The sequence below is a fragment of the Panicum virgatum genome, chromosome 9K, assembly GCF_016808335.1.
Source record: "Panicum virgatum strain AP13 chromosome 9K, P.virgatum_v5, whole genome shotgun sequence".
Taxonomy (NCBI): Eukaryota; Viridiplantae; Streptophyta; class Magnoliopsida; order Poales; family Poaceae; genus Panicum; species Panicum virgatum.
Genome location: NC_053144.1, coordinates 25,125,538 through 25,150,719, shown reverse-complemented (window position 1 = coordinate 25,150,719; position 25,182 = coordinate 25,125,538). Strand labels below are relative to the sequence as shown.

At 48.6% G+C, this 25,182-nt stretch overlaps 3 protein-coding genes, 1 long non-coding RNA gene and 1 pseudogene across 4 annotated transcripts; 4 read left to right on the top strand and 1 right to left on the bottom strand.

The window, feature by feature from the left end:
• Positions 1–1,063: 1,063 nt before the first annotated feature.
• LOC120647868 (expansin-A31-like) lies at positions 1,064–2,395 on the top strand. Its single transcript, XM_039924689.1, has 3 exons — positions 1,064–1,071; positions 1,277–1,341; positions 1,489–2,395. The coding sequence occupies exons 1-3, from the start codon at positions 1,064–1,066 to the stop codon at positions 2,118–2,120; spliced, it is 705 nt and encodes a 234-aa protein (XP_039780623.1). The 3' UTR covers positions 2,121–2,395.
• Positions 2,396–5,903: 3,508 nt separating this feature from the next.
• Positions 5,904–6,905, top strand: LOC120648617 (annotated as a pseudogene).
• Positions 6,906–7,237: 332 nt separating this feature from the next.
• LOC120648616 lies at positions 7,238–7,811 on the bottom strand. The gene is made up of 2 exons (XR_005665016.1): positions 7,671–7,811; positions 7,238–7,544 (listed from the first exon to the last, which is right to left on the bottom strand). It is a non-coding gene; the product is annotated as an uncharacterized LOC120648616 (long non-coding RNA).
• Positions 7,812–19,966: 12,155 nt separating this feature from the next.
• LOC120648615 (expansin-A31-like) lies at positions 19,967–20,784 on the top strand. The gene is made up of 2 exons (XM_039925342.1): positions 19,967–20,084; positions 20,198–20,784. Exons 1-2 carry the CDS (start codon positions 19,967–19,969, stop codon positions 20,782–20,784), a joined length of 705 nt encoding a protein of 234 aa, XP_039781276.1.
• A 2,465-nt stretch (positions 20,785–23,249) lies between these two features.
• LOC120648614 (expansin-A31-like) lies at positions 23,250–24,494 on the top strand. Its single transcript, XM_039925341.1, has 2 exons — positions 23,250–23,448; positions 23,596–24,494. The coding sequence occupies exons 1-2, from the start codon at positions 23,313–23,315 to the stop codon at positions 24,225–24,227; spliced, it is 768 nt and encodes a 255-aa protein (XP_039781275.1). The 5' UTR covers positions 23,250–23,312; the 3' UTR covers positions 24,228–24,494.
• The last annotated feature ends 688 nt before the right edge of the window (positions 24,495–25,182 follow it).

Below are 25,182 nucleotides of genomic sequence, written 5' to 3'. Positions count from 1 at the left end.
CTAGACATTGGTACTGGGTGATGTTTCCACCCGGTACTAATAATGTGGGAGGACCCATTAGGTACTAAAGGGTCTATAGACCTTTCCATCCACCTCAAAAGTACCGGAACAAAGATGACATGATACTAATGCTAGAATTAGTACTGGATCACTTTGGTTCTGGTACTTTTGAGGTGGACCAATGATCTCTTTTCTACTAGTGAAAGGAAACAAACTCTACTAGATTAGGACACTTAAATGTCACAACTGGCACGTTTGAACTTGCAGTTCTAAACTAATGAGTTTTTTCTAATGTTTTCAAATCGTATTATCGAACCTAGTCGTAAGGCCACCGATAAGACGATTAGTCGTGATTAGTCATCGATCAGCTCGATTATTAGTCGAGCCTAGTTGGTCCTAGCCCTAGTCGTAGTCTAGTCGTCCTGTATATATATTCCAGGATCGATACTATATATATATATATATATATATATATATATATATATATATATATATATATATATATATATCAGACCTATATACAATATAGTATGTTGTTTAAAGCAAATATGAAGATAATATTGATAGTCAGATACTCAGATGGTCACTAACTTTGTAATTTAATTTGTGTATTAGACTAAAAAAGCACTAGACTAGAGCCAAAACAACAGCAAGATATATAGAAGAGATACACGGTCCCTCAGGAAAACATTGCGCAGAATCCAAACTCCAAAGTATCCAAACATAAAAAATCCAGACCGGCAAGTTGTTGCTTGCAGGTGGTCGGCGACTTGCAGTGCAGTAGCCAGAAGCCTAGAGCTGGAAGTAACGCTGACACTTGTATACCTAAACCTAATGGGCCACCAAATTACCGGCCCAAAAATTACCCAGACCAAAGTTTTGGCACACCAAAACTAGTCATCCTCACGCTAATCGGACGACTAATCGTGGTTAGTCGATGATTAGTTGGATGACTAGAATTCTAGTCGAGGTAATCGAGTCGGTAGCGGCGGACCGATAAGGATGATTAGTCGTGACTAATCGCAATTAGTCGGACGACTTGAAAACACTACTTGTTTCAGCCATGAATCAGTGAACCATACAATCAATCTCCATTATTATTCTTCTCGCTGATGAGCTAATGTTTTTCATAAATATAGGAACCGTACATGAATTGTACTTTTCATATAGGAAGCCTAATAATGTTTAACAAACTACCCATGCTCCTTGTGTTAATCTCACTCTGAATGAACTATGGCCAGACGTGGTTTTCGATCGGTTGCACCTCCTTCTAAAGCCTCACCTACTGGTATCAGGGCACCGCCACGTTCTACGGCGGACCCGACGGTTCCGACACCATGGGTAAGCTTACTATGTACTAATAGCGTTGCACTTTGGTGCAAGAGCTGTCGAGCTGAGATATGTGAACATTTTTCCAAACGGCGGCGCACGTACAAACTGATGGCGTCGCTAATAATGAATGTGTATGTATGTGTGACGGCGATACAGGCGGCGCGTGTGGGTACGGCAACTTGTACAACGCCGGGTACGGCATCAATAACGCGGCGCTAAGCGAGACGCTGTTCAACAACGGCGCGTCATGCGGGCAGTGCTACCTCATCATCTGCGACGGGTCACGACCAGGCGGCCAGTACTGCAAGCCCGGCACGGCGATCACGATCTCGGCCACCAACCTGTGCCCGGCCAACGACGCGCTGCCCAACGGCGGCTGGTGCGGCCCGGGGCGCCCCCACTTCGACATGTCACAGCCGGCGTGGGAGAACATCGGCATCTACCAGGCCGGCGTCATCCCGGTCCTGTACCAGCAGGTGAAGTGCTGGCGCAACGGTGGCGTGCGCTTCAGCATCGCCGGGTTCAACTACTTCCTTCTCGTCAACATCCAGAACCTCGCCGGCAGCGGCTCCGTGGGCGCAGCCTTGATCAAGGGCGACAACACCGGGTGGATCCAGATGACCAGGAACTGGGGAGCCAACTGGCAGGCGCTCTCCGGACTAGTCGGACAGGGGCTCAGCTTCGCCGTGGCCAGCACGGGCGGGCAGTACATTGAGTTCCTCAACGTCGTGCCAGCGTGGTGGCAGTTCGGCATGACCTTCAACACGTACCAGAATTTCGACTACTGAAACTTATTACAGGTAGCAGAGTGATCGATCGCCCTTATAGCCATCTCTTGATGGCAGGGTTGCATGAACAAGGGATGCAACCCAGACCTCAAGGCCCCTTTAATTTATTTTCCCTCCAGAAGATACAAAACATTATGTTTTCTTTCTTTCTTTTTGCGAGAATCATTTTTTTCAACATTGTATTATCAAATTATAAGTTCTGCCGATTGTGCTATGTGTAGAATTCCAAATTTTAGTGGTCAATATACATACTATATTGGTGTATCTGGAAATAGGTTCGGATCCATGAAAAAAATATACGGTGCGCTAAGTTTATCTGGCACCAATATTATCACACCAAAGACATGCTGCTTTAGGGTGCGAAATATCTGTCTGAAAATCTTGTGTTTCATGCTCGAACAAAGCACATTGAAATCAATTATCACTTTGTCAGGGAGCAAGTTAATTTGAAGCAGTTGGATGTTCGGTTCATTAGTACAGCTGATCAAGTGGCTGATGGTTTCACCAAAGCACTTTCTATTCGACAATTGAATTTATTTAGGAACAATCTCAACCTACAGGAGCGGTTATGATTGAGGGGGTGTTAAGATACATCCCGTATCTCTCCTAGTTGTTAGGATAGATAGGCTCTAGAGGTTGTTGTAATCCTTGGCTTGTGAAGTCAAGTTGTGTAACTTCTTGTATAAAATGTATGTGCCATGCTAGGGGCTTTCTTTAGCCTATATTAACATGTAACTGAGAGCCTAAGAAGGCGTCTCCTTTCACAATTTTCTACATGGTATCAGGGCTCGCCATGGATTAGGTCAAAAAAGAACCGAGCTCTGATTACCATGTGGAAAATGGTGAAACGAGACACCCCTAGCGTGGCACGTATATCTTGTACAAAAAGTTACACAACTGGACTTACAAGTCAAGGATTACAACAACCTCTAGAGCCTATCCTAACAACTAGGAGAGATACGAGATGTATCTAAATATACACAACATCATTATTATTGTTGTAGCTTAAAACAGTTCATATATATGAATATTCGGATGGATAAATCAAAATACATCATGGGAAGAAGTAAAATATGCAATTTATGCATACCAAACCAAGGCAAGCAGTTGACGCATGACGCCCATTATTCTTCATGACAAGCAATCTATACACAATAAATTAGTGACAAGGCAAATATTAATTTGAAAATTCTAAGTTCTGCAAGTAGAGGACAATGAAGTGTACCACTGATGAATTCTTTTGAAGAACTAACATAAATACAACAGTGTTTTTTCTCTTCAAGGCGTTTTATGATTTTATTTATCATTAATAATACTATCAAAATATATCCTTCTCAGTGTAGCATATCTTCAAGTGATGAAGCTATTCATCATCTTTTTTGCTCCACATATCTATCTTTATGATAGAAATAGCTGAAAAGAACGAAGCCATTCCCTCCGGAAGTATCAGTGTTAGCTCGATGAGCAGATAATTTTAGCAACCTCAGAAGCTCTGTACATCAAATAAAATATTTGACTTCTCCTGGCATGCATGGCCACTGAATTCATGAAGTTGACCAGGTAACACAATTATGTCAGCAGTATATATCAAAATCTTGAGCATAAATTTCACCAAGTCTCACAAGTTTATACAAATTAAATTTATAGTATTTGTTCCTTGGGTTAAGAGAAACCTAGCATACGTATGAGTCTTGCAATTATTATTGTGCCCCCCCCCTCTCCCCGACGTTAGTTACAAGATTATTAACCAGAGATTTTTGGGTTGGGGAATGAATTAATCATTGCAATGTGAAATTCAATTCTGTATGACGTTGCAAAGATCGTTTGATTGAACAAGGGACTCTCTGTACACAAAAGACAGAAGTACCGTGTCAAAAAATGTGTATTGCATCTGATCAGAGCTCATACTTACATAACCCACAAGTGAGTTTTTAGAGGGGGAGCAGTTTAGTTTACCTATTTAGCAAGTCAACCAATCATGTGCCTTAACTACCAAGTTAGACTAACTAATACAATCATGTTGTTATGTTAGACTAACTAATACAATCAAGTTAGACTAACCCAAGGAGGATCAGATCAGCAATGTCATATAGCATGATGTATACGTACGGTATACCTGGTGTGTGCTTTTCATGCCTCAAAGAATGGGTATGTGTTCATCGGAAAAACATTATGATACATTTTCCTTTGAATGCGGATACTACTGAACACGCTTCTCTAGTTTGGGAGGAGAATAACATGCCACCGAAATGCTCCTAACAATGTGATTCAGAGACTTGTACAAGTATATTCACTGCTATTTAACAAGCTAAGCTAATTTAGGTTGGTTGGAGACGATGTACTAGTTAGGAACGCTGCCTAATCATTTTGAACAACCAACAAGAATTGGATTGGTATATCAATCATTGGACTGTACATGTTGAAGTCAATGCTTGGATGTTGTATTATTTAATAGGAGTTCATGTATGTATGACACCGTAAAAATGTGTACTCCCTCTGTTCCAAAATAAACGTTTGTATAGTCTTCAAATTTATACCACAAAGAGTGTTCTTTTAGATAGATTGTAGTAAAGTCCATCTAATTAAAGCACTGTCAAATACTAAGAAAAAATATATAGAGAAATGCATGGATCCAATCAAATGCTTAAGTACATGTTACTTTTTTTTGGTCCAATGCATTTGCATTTATTGATAATCTAGGAAACCACATAAACAGCACAGTTTCAATCACAATTGCTATAGTTAATCAGGGGTAACATGATCATTTTCTGCTACTAGTAATGTATCTGAAAGTTTCTAAACGAACACTATTTTGGGATGGAGGGAGTAAGGAAAAAATAAGACTTGGAATTCTCTCCAGCTTAAGTTGTTGATATAGGTGCTGAACCAATCATGTGCCTTAATTTTCATGGTGGTCATTCCAATTGATATAGGGAGTAGTAACCGATAAGCCCATGCTTCTATTTTCCAATCATGGTGGTCATTCCAGGGACGGGTGACAGCATCATCCATCTCTAAAAATGCATTTTCAGAGACGGGTCGGATGCTACATACTGTAACCCCGCTTCTTTTGTAGGAGCGGCCGGGTTACCTTTTGCGGCGTTCTTGGAAAAAAAGATGCTTCTACAAATCATTTTTAGTAGTACATTAATATGTGGCGACGATAAACTATCACCGCGGGATCGTATCATACCGGTGGTGATGGGTTATTTTGTGGTAGTGGACAACCGACATGGCATAATTACAACTGGCACGTTGCTAGCGCCGGCAAGGCAGCTTCAATTGCTGAATTGTACTGCTACTACTATACTGTATCTTTCTACAATGATTCCCGGCTTAATTGTATCACAGGACATTAACGAGTAAGATTAAAATAACGTGTGGCTTGCAATGAACAGTACTCTGAAGCATGGTCTGACCAACTAATGTGGAAGGAATACGGGTTGGTTGAGTTCGTTGCCCGCGAATTTTCATGACGGTGACGGAACACATGAAAAAATTTATAGTTATTAGCCGTGCATCCTATATATAATTATTTATTAAATCCAACGCCAAAGTCAGAGGCCTTACTTGGAGCTTAGCATCCAGATGATCTACCGTACGTCCGTCCGGACGGATGCCATGTGCTTCGATGGAACACGGATTTCCAGCGATCGGCCAGACCATTATTCCCCTGTTGTGATTAACATACTCTTGTAGCTTCGGTTAGCCTCGGCGCCTCATTCGATCCCCTATTTAAGCACCAGTCTCCCTGACGCCATTGTATCTCATCCCACAAAAGCTGTCAGCCTAGCTCCATTGCCTAGCCTCTCTCCTCGTCCTCCATTTCCATCTCGTTCTCTGCAGCTACCTTTGCATAGGCTTCCATGGACGTGGCCAGGTCTCTGATCTTGTGCACAGTCCTTGCAGCGTGCCTCGCGCACACCGCCGCCCAGTGGAACCCTGGCACCGCCACGTTCTACGGCGGACCCGACGGCTCCGACACCATGGGTAAGCTGCCTTGTTTGCTACCAATTCCGGTACAAGAAAGATCTGTATATACATGCACACATTTTGCTTACTCTGATCGTACTGATCATCAGGTGGCGCGTGCGGGTACGGCAACCTGTACAACGCTGGCTACGGTATTCTCAACGCGGCGCTGAGCGAGACCCTGTTCAAGGGAGGCGCGTCGTGCGGGCAGTGCTACACCATCTCGTGCGACGGGTCGCGCCCGGGCGGCGAGTACTGCAAGCCCGGCACGTCGATCACCGTCTCGGCCACCAACCTGTGCCCGGCCAACTTCGCGCTGCCCAACGGCGGCTGGTGCGGCCCGGGGCGCCCCCACTTCGACATGTCGCAGCCGGCGTGGGAGCACATTGGCGTCTACCAGGCCGGCGTCATCCCCGTCGTGTACCAGCAGGTCAAGTGCTGGCGCAGCGGCGGCGTGCGCTTCAGCATCGCCGGGTTCAACTACTTCCTTCTCATCAACATCCAGAACCTCAGTGGCAGCGGCTCCGTGGGCAACGCATGGATCAAGGGCGACAACACCAGGGTGGATCCAGATGTCCAGGAACTGGGGAGCAAACTGGCAGGCGCTCTCCGGGCTCGTCGGCCAGGGGCTCAGCTTCGCCGTGACCAGCACCGGCGGGCAGTACATTCAGTTCCTCAACGTCGTCCCGGCGTGGTGGAAGTTCGGCGAGACCTACACCACCAACCAGAACTTCTACTACTAAGATTTCCAAACTTATACAATGCGGTCAACTTGCCAGTGCATCGTTGGTGATGACGACTGACTGGCATAGATCGGCGATATTTCGACTGCAGGAGGTCGAAAGGATTTCCCCCCCTACACTGTAGATAGGATCTCATACTATTGTTCTTAAAATCTTGCGATACATCACACACACACATATATATATACTAGTAAAGTACCCGTGCTTTGCTACGGTCTCCAATCTGTTTTGCCTGCTCATTCGCCCCATCGTCCGTGATACGTGTGGTCGCACCGCTGGCCTCCACCGGCGTGGGGCCGTGCCGCTGGCCTCCGCCTGTGAGGAACGTCGCCGACGGCCTCCGGCTCGTCGTCGCCCGTCTCCGCCATAATCTGATCCCCGAAAAGGCAGAAATTCAAATGGTGATCTCAACCGACAATCGCCATTTCCCATACATCAATCCCTCAAACTAATAGGGTCATCACATAATGAGCAGCAGTTCTAAAGGTGGTTGTATAAACCTTCGTCACAGTAACGTTGAAACTGAACATTCTAAAGAAACTAAACATTCTAAAACAAACTCGTACAAGCTCCAAGATCAAGTTAGAGCGAAAAATCCAACAACGCCTAATGGTCACGACGAGACAGCTTAGCTTTGAAGAATACATGCGAGATCTGCACTTGCGACTTGAACTTGGAGATCGATATTGGACTCCTCCAGCATCTCACTCTGCACACAAGGAATCAAATAAGTACCACCAACACATGAGGAAGGCTAGTACCCAAGCCATAGACTAACCAAATCAAATCAAACCATAAGATAAGAAACAGCCCGCCACGCAATGCCTAGCACTACCTTCTGAATGTCGGCCTTGGAGACGAACGACTCGGACATGCTGTCGAGGCTGTCGTTGAGCACCTCGGTGATGGCCTCGGCCTGCTTGGTGGGCACTCCCTGCGACTCGAGCTTCCTGACCTGCGACGACCACAGCCCCCCCACACCCACGCCAGCGTCCCCGTCGGAGGAGGAGCATTTCGCCGAACACCTCCCGAGTAGGACCCAGGACGTAGAGGCTTTACCAGGGCGAGGGTGTCGACGAGGAATGCGCGGCAGCCGTTGGTCTTGACGAGCTATGACATGGCGCGGGAGGCGGGCGGCCAGCGGTGAGGCCATTGCTACTGCTGCTCCGCGCTAGGCCTTTGCTTGCCGTCACCGGCACGAAGCTGGGCTGGCCGCGCCCCATCACTGCCGGTGCGGCGTGACGCTTGCCCGAGGCCAGGCCGACCACCGGCCCGCTCTCGGCCACGCTCGCCGCAGCCTGCCCCAGCCCACGCTCGCCACAACCCCATCGCCGCCGCCGGCACGAGGCCACGCTCGCCCACCCGAGGCCAGGCCGGCCGCTGCCCCGCGCTCGCCGGGAAGGAGAGGGAGGGGGAAGAGGAAGAGGGGGATCCGAGGGAGGCGCACCCTAGAGTGGTTGTCGGCCGCGCTCTCCGGGAAAGGGAGGAAAGGAAAGAGGAGAGGGGGGATCTGGGGGAGGCCGAGGCATACCTGGATCCAAGGGAGGCGCACCACATAGTGGCTGCCAGTCACCAGTGTAGGAGTCGCGAAGTTCCTACGCGACCGATGGAGGCAGCAGCCGGGCGGAGTGTCGATCGGTGGCGGCGGGGCTTCGCGCCTGCGGCGACCAGGCACCGTGACCAGGTGGGGCAAGGCGGCGACCGGGGGAGACGGCCGACTTGGGGTGGCGTGACGGACGGGTGCGCACGCCGATGCGGTTGCCGGCGGCCGGGCGGACGGCAACGTGGAGGTAGGGACGTGCTGGGACAGACGGTTGGGTGCGTGGGCAGGGGGCGCTGTGGCGTGGGCTGCGGGTCGTGCATAGGGATGGCAACGGGTACCCGAAACCCGAAACCCGATGGGTTTTTGCTCCATTAGGGTGCGGGCATAGACTAAATTCTATACCCGCGGGTTTCTTAATGGGATAAACTTCGTACCCGTCGGGTTTGCGGGTGCGGGTTTGTTCTTCAAGTACCCTAAACCCGCAAACCCGTGGGTACAATAAACCCGACAACATATAACCTAAAATACTAATGTCACAAGATCTTGTATCAAAATAAGGTCCAATCACATGCTAAGAGAGACTTAGACTCATGTACTTCCATTTCCATCGATGATTACCTATTCATAGACTCATTTGGCTATAATGCATTGTATATTTGTTTATGTTTTCTATTAAATTTTGTTGCTTCTTCTATCGGGTACGGGAAACCCGCGGGTACAAAAAACCCGCACGGGTACGGGTACGGGCATGAAATCGTACCCGCGACGGGTATGGGTTTTTTAACGGGTACGATTTTATCCTGGCGGGTGCGGGTTTGGGTTAGTGATACCCGACGGGTTTGTACCGGTTGCCATCCCTAGTCGTGCACTCGTGCCTCGCGTGCCGCGGCGGCTTCGTCCGGCTCGCGCTGCCGCGCGGCTTAGCCGACGCACGAACCACTCCCACATTATAGGAGTAGAGATAGATATATATATATAGACACACACACATATACCAAATGTAAAGCTCCTTCAACACTCTATATCAGACTTCCAAACTTGAGTAGTGGCATTATTATATTCTTGCAATCATAAGCACGAATCTCCCGGTTAAATTCGTAAGCCGTTGGTTAGGCTTTGACCATGTGATTTCCTCACCAAAGGAGACGCAACCGTCATTCGGTCATCATGAGTAGTTAGTATTAATTAGTGACAGGGTCACAGCAACACCAACCGTCCATTAGACCAATCTCAGTGAAAGTATCATAAGAGTGTCATAGATATTAAATTTGCTAATATGTATCAATAGTATAAGGAGAGAGAAGAGATGAGTGTCATGAAATGTGAGAGGAGTGTCATCACCATGACACTCCACTGGCACAGTTCTTAAGATTCCAATTTAGATAACTGTGTCGATGACACTTTTACTAAGACCGGCCTTAGGAATTAGGACTCAGCAGCATTGAGGGGTCGCGTTGACACTTGACACTCATACTCAACTCTATTACGTAGTATTGTAGATGGCCAGGCCAGTTCTAGTGACCGCAGGCAGTTACTATATATGGGTGACCTCCCCCTCCGTGTTGCTCCTACTCTGCATCTTTCTCCCATATGCTGTTAGAATGGAATTGTATTCGTACTAAAATTGTGAAAGCGATCGGGTGCTCTAGCCTAAGAGGGGGAGGGGGTAAATTAGGCACTATTAAAATCTTAACTTATGGCTCCCACTAGTTTGCACAAAACTTAAACTATATCAAGCTATCTAGATGTGCAACTACGGTTCACCTTAGTGTGAAACCCTCATCCCAAAAGAGTTTTGCAACCTATAGCCAATCCTAACAAGATACTACACTAAGAAAGTAAAGGCACACAAGTTGCAATACGAAATGAGGAAGCTTAAATTGAGAGATGAGAGGAAGCGAACTCTCAACACGAGGATTTATCCCGTGGTTCGGATTGCCACAAAGGCGCCCCTACGTCCACGTTGTTGAAGTACTCACGAAGAGTATCGCTTCCCGGCAATCAAGTCTCTTCCGTGAACACAATCACGGTCAACTTGATCCCGATCTTCACTAAGGGAGATTGCCCACGAAGGAGGGGTCTTCGTCCCATGCACAATGTTGTCGACGCCGCTCGACACCAAGCCGGAGGGTCGTTGACTTGCCGGCGAGCCACTAAAGCTCCAAAGATGGCCGGCGCACGAAGATACACTTTTGGTTCACTTTAGAACCACAGCACAAGAATCTAAACCTTGCTTGATCACTCACTCAAGAGCTAACCTAGCACTAACACTCACAAAGCTTGTGCTAAGGACTAAGAATTTGATTTTTATGCTCTTGGATGGCTTGGAGGTGTTCTTGGGTGTGTATGTGATGTCTTGGGACTCCAGCAAGCTTCAAATGGCCGGGGTGAGGCGTATATATAGGCCACCAAGTCTTGTAGCCGTTGCTCCAACGGTCAGCAGAAAACAGCATACCATCGGATGAACCGATGCCTCTGTCTAGGGTGGCGTCGGTTCATCCGGTCACTCTCAGACCCGAAGTAGCCGTTGAGCTTCTGACGCACTGTCTGCAACACCACCGGTTTAACCGATGACTGTGTGTCGGTTAAACCGGTCACTCAAAACACTCAACTAGCCATTGGCCTCTTTCTCTCCTGCTGACATCATTACACCGGTGCTATGCTCCGATGCATCGCTGGTTCAACCGGTGCTGAAGACTTGGCTCCTGCGCGTTTGACATCGTCTCTGGAACACAGTACATTGAATGCACCGATGCCTCTCATGACACCGTCGGTTCATCCGGTGCTTCACTTCTTTCTCCACTTGATCTCCTGAGGCGCACAGACTTGTGCCAAAGCCAGGGCGTTGGATCTTCCGACAATCATCGGATGCACCGATGCTTAGGCATCGGTTCTTCCGGTACTACTGATTTGAGTATAACTCGTCCAATTCAGCGTTTCTTTGAGTTCTTTCATCGTGTTTTGCTTTGCATGACCTTTTTACTTCATCCCTGGGATCTAGAAATATTCACTTAACTAAACCATTAGCCACATTGATTGCGTTGTCATACAATCACCAAAATCACTCGAAATGGTATAAATGTTGCCATGTTCGTTACAAATTGGTACTTTGTTTAATTTCCCTGGTTTACCATGAGATGTCATACATCATCATGTGTAATTCAACGTAATATTTTGTCACATGCTTAATTACTCAATTAAGTGAGAGAGTGAGGGACCGAAACTGGCGACCAGAGGGGGGTGAATGGGAGCCGATCAAAATTTCTCTCGAAATTGATCCGTCGGCCTATATCCCAAAATCACCACGAGCCCTCAAGAGTTCTAGGTGAAGTTTGGAATAGCTATGGAAGAGCTAAACCAACACAAAACACCCCTAGAACGTGCGAAAGAAAACATGGAAGCGAATGAGAAAATCTGCAGACCTGGTAGACTCGGACCGGTCAGACCGCTCTCTCCAACCGGTCAGACCGGTCGGGCTGGAGTTCAAAAACCTAGACCGGTTTCAGAGACCGGTCAGACCGGTTGCACCCAGACAGATCGCAAACAATGCTTCAAACGCAAATCTCGAGCAGACGAAGTCCAAATCCAACGAAACTTGGAGGATAGCTTCGCATCTACCCCGTGAACATATCCCCAAAAGATCTTTCCCAAAAGATTAACAGATCGTGAGAAATTAAGGAAAGATCAAAGAGAATTGGGGTTTTCTCAAGAACCCAAAAATCCCAATTCGTGAGAACTCATGATTCCAGCGGGTTTGGCACTAGGCTAGATAGATTAGAATCGTCACAACGAGTCCATCAAACCACGAATCGAAGAACTTGACTCCTCCAAACACGAAACACATCAAAAGAGGAGAAATAAAGTCCAAAACACAAAGGGAAGGGGAGGACGAAAAGCTCAGCACACACGGGTGAATCTCAAAACAATTTCATTCATAAATCACGGAGGAATTCACCTATACAAAGGTTAGAGCCGACCACACCATCATCCACCCTCTAGATTGAAGAGATTAGCTATAATCTAACCTTCCTTTGCGTTGGAGACCTTGGCCCTAACCTGGAGCAGGGAAAAGGGGATGGAAAAACCAAAAAGGACTCAAGAGACTCCACCACCCACGACCTGGAGAAGGGGCGACTTAAATACCCGGCTTCCTCGGCCAGACCGGTCAGACCGGTCCATGGGACCGGTCGGGTCTGCAGTAGCCCGCTATACAGACTCAATCGACGGCGGAGTTTCTTTCTTTGACTCGAAGTCTTTACTTGATCTCGGTGGATCAGGTCTATGTGTCCTCTCTCATGATTATCTCGCAGGAAATGGAATCTGATATCTATGTGTTTGGTTCTAGAGTGTAGGACAGGGTTCTTTGCAATGCTAATGGCTGACATGTTGTCTACAAAGATGGGAACCCTACCGAAACTTAAACCATAATCCTGCAAGGTTTGTTTCGTCCAAAGTATCTGGGAGCAACAGCTAGCAGCGGCAACATACTCAGCTTCTGTGGAAGAAAGTGCTACGCTAGCCTGCTTGCGAGAGGACCAAGACACCAAAGATGTACCGAGAAATTGACAAGTGCCGGATGTCGACTTGCGATCCAACCGACACCCACCGAAATCGGCATCAGAAAAGCACACCAAAACCAGAGAAGAATCCGCAGAGTACCAAAGACCAAATTCTGGGGTGAATTTCAGATACCTGAAGATGTGTTTCACCACCTGCCTGTGGGAGGTGCGTGGAGAAGCCTGGTACCGCGCACAAAGGCCGACGCCGAACTGAATGTCCGGCCGCGTCGCCGTCAAGTATAGGAGAGAGCCGATCATGCTTCTGTACTCCTTCTGATCCACCGCCTCACCATCCAAGTCCTCATCAAGCGTCGTCGAAGTGCTGATCGGAGACGGCTGAGGTGACAAGTCACTCATGTCGAACTTCCGCAGCAAGTCCCTAGTGTACTTGGCTTGATGGACGAACGTGCCCCAAGGAGTTTACTTGATCTGCAGCCCGAGGAAGAACTGCAGCTCACCCATCATACTCATCTCTAACTCCCTGGACATCTGCTCAGAAAACTTGGAGACAAGAGCGTGAGAAGAGCCACCAAAGATAATATCATCCACGTATATCTGAACTAATAAAAAATCAGTGCCAGACCGCATGAGGAACAAAGTTTTATCCACACATCCCATTTTAAAGCCCTGAGCCAGCAAAAAAGTTTTCAGTCTATCATACCAAGCTCTAGGCGCCTGTTTTAAACCGTAAAGAGCTTTCTGAAGTTTATAAACACGGTTTGAAAACTTGGGATTTTCGAAACCAGGGGGGTGCTTCACATAAATCTCTTCTTCGATAAAACCATTCAAGAAGGCAGATTTAACGTCCATTTGAAAAACTTTAAAACCCTTGGAAGCAGCAAATGCAAAAAAAATTCGAATAGCTTCCAAACGAGCAACAGGGGCAAAAGTCTCCTCAAAATCAATACCCTCTTTCTGGCAAAACCCCTGGGCAACAAGATGAGCCCTGTTTCGAACAACCAACCCATCCTCACCCTGCTTGTTTTTGAAAACCCACTTCGTTCCGATGGGATTACAAGCAGGTGGAGGCTCGACTAAAACCCAAACTTGGTTTCTTTCAAAATTTTCAAGTTCCTCATGCATGGTATTGACCCAATTAGAATCAGAAAGAGCGTGTCCAATATACTTGGGCTCAAAAGAGGCAACAAATGCTGAATGAGCAAAACCAGCGATACTCGTTACCTTGGACCTGGTGACTCGCTCGTTGAGATCACCTAGCATCTGTTGAGGTGGATGACGACGCTGAATTTGTTGAGGTGCTTCCCGCGTCGAAGTCGCCTCCTCCTCAACTAAGTCTGGTGTCTCCTCAGGTGCAGCTGGTGAAGCCTGAGTCACCTCCTCGATCGGCTCCCGTGAAGTGGACGTAGTTGGATCGGGGCCGTTATCATCGTCTGAGCTCGTGGCAGAGGCAACTGGGTCCACAGCACGCGTGGTAACCTCAGCCTCGCCCTCCGCAGCTTCTTCCTCCTCATCTTCAAAGATGGAGGTACCGAGCTCATTATCTCTTGCAACTTCAAAGACAGAAGAATTGCACGGTGCAGTCTCGTCGAAAGTGACTTCACAAGTCTCTCTGACGATGTTAGTATCAATAATCAGCACACGGTACGCTCTAGAGTGAGAAGCATAACCGAGAAAAATGCCGTCAGACGAGCGAGACTCAAACTTATCAAGATTTCCATCTTTCAGTACAAAGTACTAGCAACCGAAAACTCTGAGATGATCAACATGGGGTTGGCATCCAAATCGCAACTCATAAGAAGTCCTGTGCATGAAAGCACGCAAGAAAATGCGGTTGAACACGTAACAAGCGGTGTTAACCGCCTCAGCCCAGTATTTGAGAGGAGTCCTATGCTCATCGAGCATCGTCCTTGCCATCTCCACCAGCGTCCGATTCTTTCGCTCTACAACTCTATTCTGCTGTGGAGTGTAGGGAGAAGAATACTGGTGTTCAAGCCCTTGATCACTGCAAAAGGCGTCAAAACAAGCATTTTTGAATTCTGTGCCATTTTCACTGCGAATCGCTCGCATGGTCTGGGGTAGCTCGTTTTTCAACCTCAAGGTCAAGTCTCGAACAAACTCGAAAGCCTCATGCTTGGTTCTCATAAAAAAGGCCCAAGAATAGCGAGAAAAATCATCCACGATCACAAGAACGTACCACTTCCCACCAACAGACATCACCCTAGAAGGACCAACTATGTCCATGTGTCGCAACTCTCCAGGGTGAGCGGTCATCACCTGATTAATATGTGGATGTGAAGTAGCAATCATCTTCCCGTGGTGACACGGATGGCAAACAAGGTCCTTTTTAAACTTTAATTTGGGCAATCCTCGGATTAGGCCAAGTGAGTTAAGTCTCAACAACAAATCGAAGCTCAAATGTCCAAATCTCCTATGCCACTTCCACAAATCAGAGGAAGGACCAGCCAACAAGCAACGAGAAGGGCCAAGAGGAGTTCCAGAGAAGTCAACCAAGAAAACCCGATCGCGAGGTGTAATCCGGCAAACCAAATCTCCTCTGGAATCCAAAACACACGAACAACCCTCCTTGAAGCGAACCTCAAACCCCTCATCAAGAAGTTGCGAAACAGAGAGCAAATTGAACCCAAGGTTCGAAACCAAAGCAACCTCTCTCAGGGTAAAGCGATCAGAAACTCGAACAGTGCCAAGTCCACGTACCTTTCCTCTTCCATTATCCCCGAACACAATGTACTCCTTTGAGCGCATCGGGGTGAGGCTGGAGAACCATTTGTCATTTCCGGTCATGTGGTGCGAACAACCGGAGTCCATGATCCACCTTTTCTCCAAGCCTCCAACCTGCACGTCAGTAGTGAGACAAAGGGTGAGCAAATATCTCAACACTGGGGTTAGCAAAGTGAGAAGCAAACCAGTGTCGAGCCATTTGCTCTATAGAAGGGTTAACAAAACCAGGCAAAACGTATCCCCCATCCCGTCTACCGCGTGACTGACGAACACCACCACGAGGAAAGCGTGGAGCATCGAAACCTCCTCCGAAGCCTCGGTCCCGTGGTCCATAGCCGTACTGAAAACAACCAGGAGCACGACCGGCAAAGCGACCACCCGCTGGAGCACGGTAACCACCACCGTCTCCCTGACCTCCACCTACACGGCATGCCCTAGCATCTTGCCTACCACCACGCCGAGGAGGACCATGCACCCGAGCAGAGTACATGTCCGCGTTCCGTCTCTCCTGCTCACGCCTCACAGCCCGCTTCCTTCTGAAGCAAAACTCCTCCAGGTGACCTTCCCTGTCACAGTACTCGCAGTGGTACCTCACATCACGGTTGGGAGGTGGAGGCCTAACCTGCGGATGGGAAGGAGCAGCCCCCTTCTTCTGGGCAACCTGGGCTGCGGCAGCAAGGAGCGTATCCAGGGGATTCTTCAGCTCATTGGGCTTTGGAACCCAAACCTGCTTCTGTGGAGGTGCTTTCGGTGGTTCTTTAAGCACACCATCCGTGGGGTCAACAAGCGAAGGCTGCGTGCTCGTACTAGCAGTATTTCTAGCAGCCTTGCCGATCTTACCATACAACTTGTCAAAGTCTGACTTCGTGTATGTGTAATCGACCCCAAACCCATCACCACACTTGAACTGCTTAATCATCATGCCCAACTGCGGCTCACTAGCAGAAACCCAACTAAGAGTTGCCCTAAGATAGATATTCTCATTCTCCAAGTTGGCTTTCTCTACCGCAAGATTATCCAAATCAGAGATCAAACCAGGGCAAATAGAGCAGTCAATAGGTGGGCTAGACTCCACAACCTTAGTTTTCCCTAAAGACTTAACCAAGACGTTCTTCTCATCTAGCTCCGACCTAAGTGTGGGACAAAACTAGCAAGCACCAAGCAGAACTGGCCTAGACTTCATCTCCTCTAGCTCGCACACAACAGTTGCAAACTTGGACTGCAATGAAGCTAGATCGGACTTAAAGATAGGACACTCATCACATTCAAGCACATCGCTAACAATAGGAGCGTCCTTAACCAGTTCTAGTTCATGCTTGGCCTTAGCGAGCTCATGAGACACGTCAGCAAGCGAAGTCTTAGCAACATCTAAGTTCGCGACGTTCTCATCATGCTTGGCACGGAGAGCAACAAGATTGTTCATGTGAGATATGCAGCCAGTGCACTCATCCTCACTAGATTTCTCCCTAGCACAAGCCAGCTCAGCCCAAATCTTTCTACGCTCTCTAGCTGCTTCCTTAATCAGCCTTTTCTGGTTGTCGAGAGCGGCGTACAACTCCCTAACTTCTATATCAAGCAGGTCAATTGTGGAGTTTACCTCTGAATCACTCTCGGATCCAGGAGAAGAATCGGTGCGCATCGGTGTAGCATGTCCACCCGAAGACGCCCGAGCACCATCGGCTTCGCCCGCCATGGTGCAGAAACCCTTGCGCCGACCGGCCGCCAAGCACAGGCCGATGAAGTCGGTGGCTTTCTTGTCCCGCTTCTTCTTCTTCTTGTCGTCATCGTCGGAGGTCGGTGAAGAAGAGCGGTCGGTGTCGGAGCTCTTGTCGAGGTCGCTGAGCTGCGCCAGAAAGGCCTTCTCCCGCTTCTTGGCCTTGTACTGGAAGCGCTTCTTGAGCAACTCCTTGTCGAAGCATCCTCCCCGGTCACGACTGCGGTGCTTGTGGCGCCAACGCTCCTAGTTGGAGCCTCCCTCATCGCGGTCGTGGTGGCGGTAGTAGTCGAAGTGGTTGTTCTGGCCACCGCCGGACTTCTTGGGGCAATCGGCGATGAAGTGGTTCAAATCACCACAGTTGTAGCACCTGAGGTTCTTCTTCCTCTGCCTGTTGTGGTAGACGCACTGGAACTTGCTGATGAGGAGGCACAAGTCGTCGTCGCCCAGCGTCTCCAGCTGCTCATCTGTAACAGAAGGCAAAGAGGCAAGAGAAAAGCCAAGAGCAGAGTTAGCGTTAGAGCTCGATCCAACTGGGCCAGTCACAAGAGCGATGCTCTTGGAAGGAGGGGCACTATTGAGCTTGGCTCGTGTCTGGTTATCCACCTCTGTGGCCTTGAGCTTGCTGAAAAGCTCGTTCACAGTCAGAGTCTCATAGCCAGCAGACTCAATGATCGTGTTCACCTTGAGATCCCACACAGAGCGGTCAAGTGCGTAGAGCAACTTGAGGGCCTTCTCGTGCTCTATGTACTCAAGGGCATCAGCAGATCTGTTCGCATTGACTTTGTTCACAATCGATTGAAACCGACTGAACATCAAGTCAATGCTCTCACCCGGCTCCTGTGTGAAGTTCTCATATTCACGCCGGTGAGTCTCGTACAGCCTGGCCTTGACCTGAGGTGTGCCCTCGTGGTAGTTCTCAAGGCACGTCCAAATCTTGTGGGCTTCCTGAAAATCCTAGACGTGTGAGAACTCTACACGAGAAATGCCAGCGAACAAGGCATTGACAGCCTTGGCGTTAGCCTCATGCTCAGTCACTTGAAGTGGAGTGACCCGAGCGGCAAGCACCACGTAAGTCTGGTTCTTGGTAATATCCCAGACCTCGGCTCCCATGCTCTGCAAGAAGGCTCTCATGCGAACCTTTCAGTAGGCATAGTCCTCGCCGGAAAACACTGGGATCTTTCCAAGACTCTCCATGGTCGCCAAGTGGTTTTCGAACCGGTTAAGGTACTGAAAATCTCAACCAAACTCTGATACCAATTGAGGAGACCGAAACTGGCGACCAGAGGGGGGTGAATGGGAGCCGATCAAAATTTCTCTCGAAATTAATCTGTTGGCCTATATCCCAAAATCACCGCGAGCCCTCAAGAGTTTTAGGTGAAGCTTGGAATAGCTATGAAAGAGCTAAACCAACACAAAACACCCCTCGAACGTGCGAAAGAAAACATGGAAGCGAACGAGAAAATCTGCAGACCAGGCAGACTCGGACCGGTCAGACTGCTCTCTCCAACCGGTAAGACCGGTCGGGCTAGAGTTCAAAAACCCAGACCGGTCAGACCGGTTTCAGAGAGCGGATTGTCCGCGCCTCAGTAGCGGACTGTCCGCAACACACCTACGCCAATCCACCAGAGACAACAACATCTCTGGTCGAATTTCTAATCATAACGGCGGACCGTCCGGCCCCCCTTGGCGGACCGTCCGCAGTTCACTCTGCCCAACCACCAGAGACGACAACGTCTCTGGACAAAATCCTAGACTCTACGGCGGACTGTCCGCTATGCAGCAGCAGACCGTCTGTAGCTCAATCCTGCGAACCTCACTAGAGACAATATTGTCTCTGGACAAATTTCAAGTTTCAACGGCGGAACGTCCGCTTTCCTATAGCGGACCGTCCGCTTTCATATAGCGGACCGTCCGCAGTTCGGTTCTGTTAAACCACCAGAGACAACATCGTCTCTGGACGAAATCTAATCTGACCGGCAGACTGTCCGCACCTCCCAGGCGGACCGTCCGCGATGCATAACTTTTGACTCGCACCACAGGTGGCAGCAAGTGCGGCGGCGACGGCGGCGGCCGTTCACCGGCGCCGGCGACACACCGCGGAAGGGGAAAAAGACCGGGGAGCACAAAAAACTCACCACAAATCCATTCCCGCGATCGGTTCGGGCGGAGGATGACCGGAGAAGCGGATCGACGGTTGAGCAAGGCTTCAAGCACCTCCAATGGTGACGGGCGGTGGCGGGGGCGATTCCGGCCGTAAGAAACCGGTATGGGGGTTGGGGAAGGTGGAGGGGGTGCCGGGGAAGGTTATTGCGCGAGGAATCGAAGTATGGTGGCCGGAGGAGGGAGATCGACGGGAGGAGGCGACGGCGGCGCGAGCGGACGAGCTCCGCTCGTCTCTGGTCGAGGTGGGAATGAGGAAGGAGGAGATGACGACCGGGCCCACATCCAGTTAAATATCTGGGCATTACTCTGGCGGACCGTCCGCGGTTCTTCCTGGGCGTTACACCCAGCGTCATGCATCATCCTTCAATGCAACATCATCCTCTGTGCTCTTTCCCTCCCTTTACCAACACACCTCACACCCCATCTCTCGTTCTAGCTCGTCCACGGAAATGGCTAAACTCCTCATGCTGTGCACGATGGTTGCGGCGTGCCTCGCACTTGCCGCCGCCGACTGGTCTCCCGGCACCGCCACATTCTACGGCGGCGCCGACGGCTCCGGCACCATGGGTAAGCATGCACATATATATAGTCCGGTCCAAGATCTAGCTCAAGAGAACTACATCGAATTATGTTGCGGCTGACATTGCATATACATATGTCGTGACTCCTGCGATGCACAGGAGGCGCGTGCGGGTACGACAACCTGTACAACGCTGGGTACGGCGTGCTCAACGCGGCGCTGAGCCAGACGCTCTTCAACGATGGCGCGTCCTGCAGCCAGTGCTACCTCATCACCTGCGACGGCTCACGCCCGGGCGGCGAGTACTGCAAGCTTGGCAATTGCATCACCGTCTCGGCCACCAACTTGTGCCCGCCCAACTTCGCGCTCCCCAACGGCGGCTGGTGCGGCCCGGGGCGCCCCCACTTCGACATGTCGCAGCCGGCGTGGGAGCACATCGGCGTCTACCAGGCCGGCGTAGTCCCGGTCCTCTACCAGCGGGTGCAGTGCTCGCGCAGCGGCGGCGTGCGCTTCAGCATGGCCGGCTCCAACTACTTCCTGCTCGTCAACATCCAGAACCTCAGTGACAGCGGCTCCGTGGCGGCAGCATGGGTCAAGGGCGACAACACGTGGTGGATCCAGATGTCCAGGAACTGGGGAGCCAACTGGCAGGCGCTCGCCGGGCTTGTCGGCCAAGGGCTCAGCTTCGCCGTGACCAGCACCGGTGGGCAGTACATTCAGTTCCTCAACGTCGTGCCAGCGTGGTGACAGTTCGGCATGGCCTTCTCCACCAACCAGAACTTCGTTTACTAGCTAAAAAAACATGCCAGTGTTGGAGTTGTCGATGTCCTTCGCCTTTTGTTGCGGTTCACTCGAAATAGTGACTGCGTGCTCTTGATTTTTGATGGAGCTATATGCACTCGCCGTCATTTGTTCAACATTGCAGATAATACATTATGCATTTGTTCTTAACATGTTATGAATTATGATATGTATAAACTAAATTTGAATTTCTTTATTTGAACGCTGTAAACTTCGATATTTCAGTACTAGATACTTTGTCCGTCCCAAAAAGAATGTAATTAATTGAATTCTTAGACGAATTAGTGATTACACTTGTTCCCTTAAACTCTATTTATCCCCATCCGGTGGATGGTTTGCTAGCCGAGGTAATCAACATTACATACGGTTCCATAACCACTGCTAGAAAAGAGGCTATAAGCATTGGTTGGTAAGGTCTTTAGGTATCAGTTTTTGAACCGGTACCCCAAAACCCGGGTTAAACTCCTAGCACCTAAGCCACTTAGTACCGGGTGAAGGCTCCACCACGTACCAAAGTATTTTTGATTAAAAAAATATATCAAACCAGGAAGAGGACCGCACCGATTCGAACCTGCAACCTCCTGTCTCGTGCGTACCTCCCTTACCATCTCACCTACACAGCAGTCGTGATAGGAAGAGAGATATTTTGCATTTGAAGTAACTCATGAATGACCCTTTAGTACCAGTTGATAACACCACCCGGTACCAAAAGCTAGACATTGGTACTGGGTGATGTTTCCACCCGGTACTAATAATGTGGGAGGACCCATTAGGTACTAAAGGGTCTATAGACCTTTCCATCCACCTCAAAAGTACCGGAACAAAGATGACATGATACTAATGCTAGAATTAGTACTGGATCACTTTGGTTCTGGTACTTTTGAGGTGGACCAATGATCTCTTTTCTACTAGTGAAAGGAAACAAACTCTACTAGATTAGGACACTTAAATGTCACAACTGGCACGTTTGAACTTGCAGTTCTAAACTAATGAGTTTTTTCTAATGTTTTCAAATCGTATTATCGAACCTAGTCGTAAGGCCACCGATAAGGCGATTAGTCGTGATTAGTCAACGATCAGCTCGATTATTAGTCGAGCCTAGTTGGTCCTAGCCCTAGTCGTAGTCTAGTCGTCCTGTATATATATTCCAAGATCGATACTATATATATATATATATATATATATATATATATATATATATATATATATATATATATATATATATATATATATATATCAGACCTATATACATTATAGTATGTTGTTTAAAGCAAATATGAAGATAATATTGATAGTCAGATACTCAGATGGTCACTAACTTTGTAATTTAATTTGTGTATTAGACTAAAAAAGCACTAGACTAGAGCCAAAACAACAGCAAGATATATAGAAGAGATACACGGTCCCTCAGGAAAACATTGCGCAGAATCCAAACTCCAAAGTATCCAAACATAAAAAATCCAGACCGGCAAGTTGTTGCTTGCAGGTGGTCGGCGACTTGCAGTGCAGTAGCCAGAAGCCTAGAGCTGGAAGTAACGCTGACACTTGTATACCTAAACCTAATGGGCCACCAAATTACCGGCCCAAAAATTACCCAGACCAAAGTTTTGGCACACCAAAACTAGTCATCCTCACGCTAATCGGACGACTAATCGTGGTTAGTCGATGATTAGTTGGATGACTAGAATTCTAGTCGAGGTAATCGAGTCGGTAGCGGCGGACCGATAAGGATGATTAGTCGTGACTAATCGCAATTAGTCGGACGACTTGAAAACACTACTTGTTTCAGCCATGAATCAGTGAACCATACAATCAATCTCCATTATTATTCTTCTCGCTGATGAGCTAATGTTTTTCATAAATATAGGAACCGTACATGAATTGTACTTTTCATATAGGAAGCCTAATAATGTTTAACAAACTACCCATGCTCCTTGTGTTAATCTCACTCTGAATGAACTATGGCCAGACGTGGTTTTCGATCGGTTGCACCTCCTTCTAAAGCCTCACCTAATGTCGAAGGAATTTTTGTTAGTTGATCGTTCGTTGCAGCGCGAACTGTCTTGACGGAGGCAGCTACTTACACTTCGTCTACACTCTGCATGTTTTTATATAGGATGAAAACACAACTCCCTGCTGCTGCCAACATCCATGATTAGTCAGTTCGTTCCAACGCCACATTATATTCTGATGCCATGGAGCCTGGGTAGTTCGCATGGTTGGGCTTCGGTACGGTGGAAACGGATTTCCGCGCAGTGACCACGACTATCATTACACTGACCCCACACAGCTGTAGTTATTGACAAACCCTCGCACCTTCAGTTAGGAGCTGATAATGTGGCCTCCCAGCGATCTCCTATTTAAGCAGCGGCTTCCCTAGTGCTTTGCATCTCATCTTCCCACAGCTCAAACCAAACAGAAACCCTCACTGCCATCTCCTTGTCGACACTCTTCAATCAGCTACCTCAACACTGATGACGACCACGGAAATGGTCAAGTCCCTGATCTTCTTGTGCACAGCGCTCGCGGCGTGCCTCGCGCTCGCCGCCGCCGACTGGTGTCAGGGCACCGCCACGTTCTACGGCGGACCCGACGGTTCCGACACCATGGGTAAGCTTACTATGTACTAATAGCGTTGCACTTTGGTGCAAGAGCTGTCGAGCTGAGCTATGTGAACATTTTTCCAAACGGCGGCGCACGTACAAACTGATGGCGTCGCTAATAATGAATGTGTATGTATGTGTGACGACGATACAGGCGGCGCGTGTGGGTACGGCAACTTGTACAACGCCGGGTACGGCATCAATAACGCGGCGCTGAGCGAGACGCTGTTCAACAACGGCGCGTCATGCGGGCAGTGCTACCTCATCATCTGCGACGGGTCACGACCAGGCGGCCAGTACTGCAAGCCCGGCACGGCGATCACGATCTCGGCCACCAACCTGTGCCCGGCCAACGACGCGCTGCCCAACGGCGGCTGGTGCGGCCCGGGGCGCCCCCACTTCGACATGTCACAGCCGGCGTGGGAGAACATCGGCATCTACCAGGCCGGCATCATCCCGGTCCTGTACCAGCAGGTGAAGTGCTGGCGCAACGGTGGCGTGCGCTTCAGCATCGCCGGGTTCAACTACTTCCTTCTCGTCAACATCCAGAACCTCGCCGGCAGCGGCTCCGTGGGCGCAGCCTTGATCAAGGGCGACAACACCGGGTGGATCCAGATGACCAGGAACTGGGGAGCCAACTGGCAGGCGCTCTCCGGACTAGTCGGACAGGGGCTCAGCTTCGCCGTGGCCAGCACGGGCGGGCAGTACATTGAGTTCCTCAACGTCGTGCCAGCGTGGTGGCAGTTCGGCATGACCTTCAACACGTACCAGAATTTCGACTACTGAAACTTATTACAGGTAGCAGAGTGATCGACCGCCCTTATAGCCATCTCTTGATGGCAGGGTTGCACGAACAAGGGATGCAACCCAGACCTCAAGGCCCCTTTAATTTATTTTCCCTCCAGAAGATACAAAACATTATGTTTTTCTTTCTTTTTGCGAGAATCATTCTTTTCAACATTGTATTATCAAATTATAAGTTCTGCCGATTGTGCTATGTGTAGAATTCCAAATTTTAGTGGTCAATATACATACTATATTGGTGTATCTGGAAATAGGTTCGGATCCATGAAAAAAAATATACGGTGCGCTAAGTTTATCTGGCACCAATATTCACACCAAAGACATGCTGCTTTAGGGTGCGAAATATCTGTCTGAAAATCTTGTGTTTCATGCTCGAACAAAGTACATTGAAATCGATTATCACTTTGTCAGGAGCAAGTTAATTTGAAGCAGTTGGATGTTCGGTTCATTAGTACTGCTGATCAAGTGGCTGATGGTTTCACCAAAGCACTTTCTATTCGACAATTGAATTTATTTAGGAACAATCTCAACCTACAGGAGCGGTTATGATTGAGGGGGTGTTAAGATACATCCCGTATCTCTCCTAGTTGTTAGGATAGATAGGCTCTAGAGGTTGTTCTAATCCTTGGCTTGTGAAGTCAAGTTGTGTAACTTCTTGTATAAAATGTATGTGCCATGCTAGGGGCTTTCTTTAGCCTATATTAACATGTAACCGAGAGCCTAAGAAGGCATCTCATTTCACAATTTTCTACATGGTATCAGGGCTCGCCATGGATTAGGTCAAAAAAGAACCGAGCTCTGATTACCATGTGGAAAATGGTGAAACGAGATACCCCTAGCGTGGCACATACATCTTGTACAAAAAGTTACACAACTGGACTTACAAGTCAAGGATTACAACAACCTCTAGAGCCTATCTATCCTAACAACTAGGAGA